Source organism: Stegastes partitus, unplaced genomic scaffold (genome assembly GCF_000690725.1).
Source record: "Stegastes partitus isolate 25-593 unplaced genomic scaffold, Stegastes_partitus-1.0.2 Scaffold1180, whole genome shotgun sequence".
NCBI lineage: Eukaryota > Metazoa > Chordata > Actinopteri > Pomacentridae > Stegastes > Stegastes partitus.
The window spans coordinates 61,511-71,416 of NW_007578911.1; the positions used below are offsets into that span (position 1 = coordinate 61,511).

At 38.6% G+C, this 9,906-nt stretch overlaps 1 protein-coding gene across 3 annotated transcripts; it reads right to left on the reverse strand.

Moving 5' to 3' along the window:
- Window positions 1–2,428: 2,428 nt before the first annotated feature.
- On the reverse strand, window positions 2,429–9,216 carry LOC103368623 (prostaglandin D2 receptor 2). 3 transcript variants are annotated; one of them, XM_008297038.1, is made up of 3 exons: window positions 8,980–9,216; window positions 8,727–8,762; window positions 2,429–4,083 (listed from the first exon to the last, which is right to left on the reverse strand). In XM_008297038.1, the coding sequence occupies exon 3, from the start codon at window positions 4,067–4,069 to the stop codon at window positions 2,678–2,680; it is 1,392 nt and encodes a 463-aa protein (XP_008295260.1). In that variant the 5' UTR covers window positions 4,070–4,083; window positions 8,727–8,762; window positions 8,980–9,216; the 3' UTR covers window positions 2,429–2,677. The 3 variants fall into 3 exon arrangements, with proteins under 3 accessions (XP_008295260.1, XP_008295259.1, XP_008295258.1); XM_008297037.1 differs by having other exon boundaries at window positions 8,723–8,762; XM_008297036.1 differs by having other exon boundaries at window positions 8,723–9,216.
- Between the last annotated feature and the right edge of the window lie 690 nt (window positions 9,217–9,906).

The window sequence follows — 9,906 nt, forward strand, 5'->3', positions numbered from 1 at the left end:
TATAGAAATAAGAGAACGTAGTCGTACATTTAGATATTCTTCTGACTGAAATGTCAACTTCTGTGAGCATGTTTTCTTATTTTACTGCTCCGGCTTTCCAATTTTTTTTATTTTTATTTCCTTGTCATTTTGAGTTCACTGTTTCATCTTTGTTTGATCAGATAACAAAGAAACAGGCATTGTCCTTTATCCACACAGAGAGAAACTGATGAAAACAAGGAAGGAGAGATAGTGGATAGAGAGAGAGAGAACAATCATCTGTTGGACATGAATGGTTGAGAGGAAAGTGGAACTTTGTACGTCAGTTTGACCCATTTAATCCTGCGCTGTCTTTATATTCTGGATCTTCGCTCTCTAATATTCTCTCCAAATTACAACTACCTCCATGGTAATCCCACCCTGCTGTGGCCTAAATTACACCCGAGTGTGTGTGTGTGTGTGTCCAGTTGAATGTGATGGAGTCAGACGGTCGTGATGGTGGTGATGAGAGCGTCAATCAAAAATAGATATCAGATATGATCAAATCCAATCACTCAGAAAGGTGCGCAGACGTTCAGGAGTTCACATTTAAAAAGTGCTCCTGGATTACAGGACCTGAAAAGCATAATCCTACTTCCTCATTTCAGGTCTATTTATGTAATCGGTGCTATCCTGCCCTCCGGTGGCCAGAATCTGCACAGCACCAACAGCATCCCAATCTGCTGCAGAGATTCTTAACCCTCTGACGCCCAAAACCCCTCGGCCAGTTTGAAAAGCATAATGATGATTTTAAAAGAAAAAAAAAAGTAAAATGACACTAATTTTCAACTTCCTGAATATTCTTAGTCAAATTATGTGTGATGTGTGGCTCGGTTGGGAAAATTAACCACATCTAGAATTGTGACATAAAAATCATTTTATTCTACACATCTCGTTTTAAAAAAGTACAACAAAAGTGTGTTTACTAACCGTCCATCCATCCATTATCTATGCTCTATCTATTAATCCTCACTAGGGTCACGGGGGGGATTTGATATATTTGAGATGAATGACGCATTTCTTGAGTTTTCTGTACTTCTAGCCATGATTGTGTTGTTTCCATAGAGGTGCGGGATTTTATATTGCCGTGGAAAATTAGCCCACAGTAAGGGAAAATGTGCCAGGTGCAAAGAAAAAAAAAAAAAAAAAAAACGCATGGAAACTGCTTGAGATTCAGAGGATTAATATTTGTGATCTCTTAAATTTTTTCAATTTGTGACAGTTTGCATATAATTTTCTTTTTCTCATGTCATGTTAATGCACTTTAGCAGCCCAAAATGGTAAAATGGTCAAAGTTAATATGGTGGAAAAAAAACAAAAAACTTTCTTTTCTTTTCTATCCCATTATTCATCTCATGACCTTTCACTTGTATCTTCTGACCCCTGTGTCATTTGACTTTAAAAAAAATAAATAAATAAAAAGAGGTGACTGAATAATGAGTGTTTTTCATTTAACAGCAAAATGATAAAGACAAATAAAAAACATGTTCATTTAGAGCATGGATGATCAGAAATGTAATGCACACGTTAAGTTTGAAGCATGAATCTCAATCTTTGCAACTCATTCTGCTGCTGTAATGACAGATAAAACTGTTCATGTCAACGACTGTAAAAAGCTGCTAACATCAGCATGTATATTAGCTTTGCTGCTCTTTGGCCCGAAACCAAAATAGTGAATACACTTAAATGCTGCCTTGATACTGAGTGAGTAGTCAGGGAGCCCCCAAAGTTTCTACAATTCATCATTTTGGGGAAAATAATTGTTTGTGTCAAATTCACTGCAATCCATCGATTAGCTCTTGAAGGTAATTTAATAAACACCCAAACTGTCAGTCTTATAGTTGTGCAAGAAGGAAACTTAGGGGACCAGCAAAGTCAGCAAGATTCAACCTCCAAGCAGCAAATGTCTGTACAAAATTGGATGAAAGTGACGGACCAAAGGCTAGATAAACTAACCTACCACTCATTCCACTTGGAAATACTTTTTGTCATAACTAAACCGTTTAGGTTTAAGGGGCTTCTACTAGATTAGCCCTACAAGTATATTAGGTACATTATGTTTAAATTAGGGGTGGGACTTTACCGCGTTAACACATAAATAGTGCGTTAAAGTCCCACCCATAATATACTTTAAGGCGCTAATTACAATTAATTAATTACAACAAAAATAACGCGTTTACAAAAAATTAACGCATTTAATCGCAGTTTGCATCCAGGCAACACGGAACATTTGTCAGTGCCCGATTTCATGATCCACCCATCACACTGATGCACAAGATGCTCAGCGCTACGCTAACAACAACAAACATGGCGGAATCCGATTAGAGTGCATTGCTTGGACTGATGGAGGGCAAGTTTCATTTTTAAAAACTGCCTGATGGAAACCTTATCAAGAGCATGGTTTTGTGCAACTTGTGCAAAAAAGAATTTGCATCCCATCGAAGCACATTAAGCTTCTGGTACCACCTGAATGCAAAGCATGTTATAGCAAGCACAGAAACAGCCGGAGCTGTTAGCGCTAGCAGTCCTGGATAGCAACAAAAATTTTTAACGTGTTATTTTTGTTATAATTAATTTATCGTAATTAACGCGTTAAAGTCCCACTCCTAGTTTAAATACAATTCAAGTCTTTTACTAAAAATGAAGCCACAGTGGTGTCTCAGCTTAGCTCCACCTCACTTTTCGATTCTTGTCTTGTGTACTCCGCGCGATTGTCTTTTTGGCCTTCGGTGGGAAAACGTGGCAGGAAGGGAGGCTGGATGTCACCTGCAGGAGAGGGTGAAGACTTGGGCGATCCTGGCGTTGCGAGGCTCACATCTCGACTGCTCCTCCGCCTCATGTGAGCCTTTAAACTCCTCCCCGGCGCCATCAGCAGTCCTCCTCCTTCCTCTACCAGCCCATCAAACACTGCTCCCAAACTCTGCCGTATCCTCACGCAGAAGTGAGGGCAGCTGAAGGCGTACAGGATGGGGTTGAGCAGCGGATTTAGGAATGCGATGGTCGTAGCTAAGGGCAGCCCCACCTCCACCAGTTTGAGATTCTCCTCCTTGAACTGGGCTGTAACTTCAATCATGCAGAAGATGTGATAAGGAGCCCAGCACAGTGCAAATGCAGCAATCACAGATGTCACCATTTTGGTGAAACTCTGGGACAGCTGACTCGGACTCATCTGACTCGGAGTGGTGGGGGTCAACTCCACCGAAGCTAAAGGTGGGCCAGTGTTCAGAGGCTTGAGAAAGAATTTTTTGGAGTTTTTTGGGATTCCCGCCTCTCCATCTTTGTTTGACACAATCAGCGTATCATTTAGCCTGCAGGAACTCTGCTTCCTCCTCCTGTCTCGGTTCCTCAGGCTGATACCGATTTTGACGTAGCTCCCGGCGATCACCACCAGGGGGAGCAGGAACGCCAGCACCAGCTTGGAGATGGCAGTGGCTCCTTGCCTCACGTTGCACTCTCTCTCCAATGTGGCATCGGAGGATAAATATAAGGCGAAATTATGATAGCATAACTTCCTCCCATCCTTTTTCTCAGTCACCGAGCGGAACAAGGAGTAAGGTGACGTATTGATCGCTGCCCACAACCAGCCCAGCGCACACACCTTCCACGCTCCCGCCACGGACCGGTGATTCTGGCTCCATACCGGTTTGGTCGCCAGGAGCAAGCGGTCCAGAGAAATGGCCGCCAGCAGGAAGGCCGATACAAACATGTTCAAGAAAAAGATGGACGCCTGTGCTTTGCAAAGGGTGTTGCCGAGCTCCCAGCTGTGGGGAGAGTTTAGATAGGCGGTGAAGAGGGGGAGCGTCAGGGTGGCCAGGAAGTCCGATATGGCCAGGTTCAGCACCCAGACGGAGGCCACGGTGCGGCGCCTCAAACGGAAACCCACCACCCACATGATCAGGGCGTTCTCCAGAATCCCCAGGCAGGAGACCAGACCGTGGATGCAAACCACTGCCAGGTTGACCTTGGTGTTGTTGTTGAGTGCATGGTTCCTCATCAGTTCAAGCTGTGGACAGTAGAGCTGTCCATCCGAGACATTGAAGTTGGAAGCCATGTTTGACAGCAGTGCTTTAAGAGAAGAAACAAAGAAAAAGAAGAGAAGAGAAGCAGACAGTTAGAAGGTGTTGGTGCATACAAGGTTTGTCTTGCGCAACCGTTTCCATCATTATCTTATCTGTTGTTAAAACACAACCCACTGTTATTTTTTGTTTTAATTAAGTTTGCAGGTTGTAGCATGTTCAGTGTAAAGACGATCTATTACTGTGATTAAAATATATGTAGGGTTGTTGTGTTTCATCAAATCTGGTTGAACTGCCGTTGAGGATTTTTAGAAGCGGTTCAGTAACATCAGTGGTTACTGACTATACACTGTAAAAAGTGAAAGTTTTTTTAATTGTAATTTTTGGAACAATTATTTTTGCAGTTTTCCCATTTTTGTTTAATTACGGATAACTGATAAAATTGCAGAAAAAAAAATCTTTTACAATTTAACCCTTAAAAAAACAGGCTAAAACTTTAATACTAACGTCCACATCAAAAGCTTTAATTTCAGTGGGTTTTTTTTTGTTTGTTTGTTTGTTTGTTTTTTTTACAGCATTTGATAGTAAAATTATACAATTTCTTTACTGCATTTACCAGGCAAAAATAAAAAATAAAAAATAAAAAATTTACATATTTACCATATTTGAATGACAAATTCTGCATATTAAGGATTGTAAAATGGTAAATAATTTTTTAACTGTTATCTTACAAAGTATCCTTATTTTGTTAAATCTATAATATCTAGTAACACCTCAACAAATAACAAATAACCATATATTAATAAATTAATGTATTAAAGTTTACTGTAAAAGAAACCAAATTTGTAAATAATGGTTACACCAAAAATGTGTATTTTTACAAGTAATTCTTTTGCATTGCATGACCACAAAGTTACACTGTTGTATTGTATTTCAATCACCTAAAAACATCTTTATTTTACACATTTTAGCCTGTTTAATTTTAGTGTAAAGTGTTAACAAGTTATAATATTCCACTATTTTTTAGGACTCTCTTTTCTGGCACCCTGGCTGAAAGATTTTCACCGCTATTTTTTTATTTTATTTTTTTTTTAAATTTAAAAAATAAAAAAAAATTAAAGAAAAACCAAAAAAGTAAAATATAGTATTTTATGGTAGTGAAGCATTAAATATTGTAATAGTTTGAATAATAAGAAACATTTCCACTTCCACTATGCTTTTTCTGGCACCCTCGCTTTTGTATTTTTATTTATTTATTCATTTTTTACAGTGTAGGGTTGCACAGGTTGTTCACCCTGTAAATAAAAGTTTTAAATAGGTGGAAATCAAACTGAAATAAAAACATGTTTGCGGATTTTCCTTTCGTCTGCTGAAGGGGACAAGGGGACGTACTGTATTTCAAAATTCTGTCAAGCGTCTCTGATCCATAAAGACTGAGGTTGTTCATTTTAGCTTAACAGTTGTAGATCTGTTGCAAAGTCAATTTTGTGTTTTTTTTAGGTGGAATTTAAATGAATCAATACAATACAATACAATACAATACAAACCAGCCTTTTGGTTTTGTTGCTGTTCATCTTTTTTTCTAAAGCCTGTTGTTATTACTGTTTTGGACGTGCTGTAGAAATAAAGTTCAGTATTAATGTTGCATAAGAGCCAAATGCTTTGCTTGTATTCCGTCAAGCAACATCTGCTGTTGTTTTATGATCACAGCTGTCTGCAGTGGAAAGAAATGATGTATTTAATGCATGATGATGACAGCGATGGTGATGTTGTGAAAGGTAGATGTGCTGCTGCCTGTCGTTAGCAGATACATCATCATCACTGTTTCTCAAATGCTATGAATCAGTGCAATGATTTCACACTCAGTCGTCGGTCTTTATTGACCAATTACAAACCCACCTTGCCGTCAAGGAAACTGTAACTAAACCTTATTAAATGCAATTAGTTTCATAATTGTACGTCTTAAGAAAACAACCTGACAGGATTAAAGAGGAGGAATTCTCTTTAACAGTAGTTTTCTTGGAGCCCACTGTGCTCTGCTGTGACTCGTCCTTTTTTGCGCAACAGCATCAGCAAGAGTAAACCCAATGAGAAAAAAAAAATCTTAGTACTTGGATACAAACAACATGTCGAAGCCTGTCGCTGCGGTTTCGCCACATACCAGCCGTTTGGCAACACATTCTTAGACAAGTGAACGGGAATGCCTGAGAACAGAACCAAAGCATGTATCTGTCTGTTAACAGTTCATCAATATGTTTTTGATTGAAGTGTCCAATTTGGCCAGACCTTAAGGACATAAATCTTATCTTATGGTAGAGATTTGTTTGATCTGAAAAGCCTAAAAATGCTCTCAGGACTTCAAAGCAAAGCACCCACAGAATTGAGGATGTAATCAAAGAAAATAATTCATCAGGAATGACTCATATTAAGCCTGACTAAGACTCAGACTAATTCATTATTTTCATTGTGAAATAATCTGATTGTTTTTTTCTTTATTGCGTCAGGAAACATTTTGTCAATTAAATGTCAGAAAACAGAGAACAATGTCCAAAAACCAGGAAATACTCCCACTTTTTGAGTTTTTTTTTTTTCAATAAAAATGACTAAAAACAATGAATTCAATTACTTATTCCCCCTTAAACCTGTATATTAGTTACAGTTAAGGCCATTCATTGTTGGTATTAGTGACTTGGCAGGCTGCATGGCTGACAGTTGCTGCATGCCATATTGTTGCAAGACCTGTTTAGTTCTTGTTCTGAGACATGCAGCTCCCGAAAATGAAAGAACCTCAGTGTTCAGAAAGTATAGTTGCATGGCTCAGCTTTTGCATAATCACTTTCTGTCGTACTGTAGTACTAACAATAGCGCTGAGCATAACACGAGGTAGTGAGGAACAAGCTGGTTTAGTCGGTAACAGTGCATCTTGCGAACAAAAGCTTGCTCACATGAGGTAGCGTTCAATGTTAACAGAGTTAATATGGAGATGTACGTTACGTTATCCAGAATTTCAGTTGAGCTTCCCCAACTGCAAGTGACAGAATGTGCCGTGTGGGCTCGGCAAACACAGGACAAGCTAACTAATGTGCAGATGAAGGACCAAGAATAAACCAAGAAGCCCAAAACAATACACGTTTTAAAGCTTACTACTGTTACGCCACATTATCTGAACTGAATTTGTGTGACCTGATGAGTAAGGCTGAACGAAGTACAAGAACCAACAACTGAGAAAATCTGATTGTGATATCTTTCATCAGTATTGTGACTCCTGTTGCACTTAAGCAAATCTAAACACTATGATGTAATTTTTATTTATTTTTTGCTGCAGTCTTTACAAAACAAGCACGCTCTTTTATGTGTGGCATCTTTGTAGCACCACAATCCTCCAATTTTATCAGCATCTTGCGACACATTTACCTTTATCAAAAAAAACTGCAGCTTAATTTGGACAATGCACTTGGACGTACTGAGATTTTGATATTAATTCAATCGATTGTTCAGCCTGACTGATGAGGAATTTCAGCTTGATTTAAACTGCTTTCTCCAAGTGTTCTCAGTGGTTGCTAATTCTCACATTTCCAATTATGGATGTATTATCAGATCGTATAATACTCTCAATAGAATGCCAAAGTAGATATTGGAATAACAATTAGAGTTACATACATGTAAAATACAGATTGTTACAATGTGATGTCACAAAATATTTTAGAATAAAATGTTCGGTATTCAGTTTTGACATCAGAGTCATAGTCACGTAGCTCGCTCAGTCACGTCGCCTTACTCTGACTTTCCAGATGAGCTAAATGCAGCATCATGTCTGCACATGAATGCAGACATCTGAGTAAATCATGAGAAACACAGTGTTGACGCAACCGTTTGTAGTGTAAATTGCACATATGGTCCCAAATCAACGGGTGTTTAGCCTTTAATTAAACTTTTGAATTGGGAACGTCCTGGTGTGACTTTAAAATTAAAAACTGAGAGCTGAAATACCCACAACAGGAAGAGTGCACAGAACAGAATATAGGCATTCAGCAACTTTGCACCGGGCTGTAGAGATTTGGTAGATAGATAAGCTTTGTGATTTTCATAATGCTTCCTTTCTTGGATCATATTTTCAACGAACATGAAGTGTATTATTCTTCAGTTTGCCGACAGCTGTGCAGGTATACATCAGAATCAGTTGATGTTAAACTGCAGTGTGTTCTGCATCTCGGCTTGCATCTGACACCTTTTTATTAGCTGTTTGGTTGCACAGTATTAAGTATACTTAAATCGTACTCTGTCACTAATATTAATTGAGTAAACAAGATATTAAAACACCTCATAGGATAAAGCAATAAAACCTAATAGCACTATAAAAGCCAATCAAAACATCTCTTTCGACAACAACAACAACAAAAAAAATGAAGATATGATTTATCAGTAATACATACATAATAAACTGATAACTGAATATACACCAATGAATGCATAGGGTTTTCTGTTCATGTCTAATCGTAGTGATAGGGGCTGATAAAGAGACTGATTTCATATCTCCTATCTTTTCTCGCTACACAAACAAGCAGAGCTGTGTGATAAAATACAAAGCTAACCCTGGAAACTGGCTATGATTGGTTGCCATGTAACCATGTTTGACTTTCACGACAGTAAGCTGAAATGTGATTTACATATTACAGAAAAAAACATACCTACTGTGAGAATATTATTGCAGCATGGAAGGAAGTGGGTCTGTAACAACAACAACAACAACACAGCTGTTAATAAAAATAATGATTGCGTGGGAATTTAAACTGTAACAGTCTCCAAGAAAAGGTACAAATCAAACAATAACAAGAAGTCAGCATCATGGAACATGCATTAATGGATGTAGCAGTCGTTTAAGGCTCCAGTCTGTCATCATGATGCTGTGAAGTGAATTCATTTTAGCAGTTTGGGTAACACTCACCTAGATGTTTGATTACAGTCACTAAAGAGAGAGAGAAGGTCAAAACCTTTCACAAATTCCTCTGGTAGAGTTTCTTTTCTCTTTCTCACAGTCACTCATCACTCCAGTTCTGTCACTTTCTGCAGCTCTCCTGTCCTGGAGACACCCTCTGAATCCAAACCATGCACACAGATGAACACATATACATACCTCCCTTCGCCCCGCCCTGTATGCTGATAAGACTTCGGACAAGAAAGTGAATACGTCATCACTGATGCAAATTCACATTCAGGCAGTTAAATACAGATGCATTGGAGGGGGAAAAACAAAACAGTGAGCAAGCAAAAGGTTACAAAAACTGAAATATGATATCTGTAGTAAGTCACTGTCTGACCTACGAGAATGATCATCATACAAAGGCTGGACTTGTGTGAACTAGTTTCGGTGACGCTTAAAACTTTGACTATGTTTCCGTGATGATACACTGCAACAACAAAGTACAGTCTACAAGCACATACTCACATATTTCCATGTAACGATTATTGGAAATACAGCACCAGCTGTCAGCTATGAGTTACAGGGAAACTCCAAGTGTCGGTGTGTCCAAGTGTCAAAAGGAGAAAACTTAGGGATTACAAATGTCACCATCTGCTGGTGAACAGCTGGCAATGCCGTTTTGTGCATAAAAGGCCTAAGATGTTGAAAGATCACAAATCAACACATACAATAATGACAACATTTTAGAACACCAAATTTAAGAAAAAAATGTAAGCATTCAATTAATTCTCCAAGTACAACACCTCTTATAGCTGTACAATCTTACCATACAGCTGTCAGCTATGGAATCCTCCAGTTCCTCCATCTGGTTTGCAGGAAGTGGTAGAGGAAGTATTTCAGATTTTTTCATTAAGACTCAGATTCATTGCAAGATCTCTCAAAGTCACACAT

Coding starts and splice junctions, on each gene's coding strand:
- LOC103368623 (XM_008297038.1), bottom strand. CDS start 4,069: ATGGCTTCCAACTTCAATGTCTCGGATGGACAGCTCTACTGTCCACAG.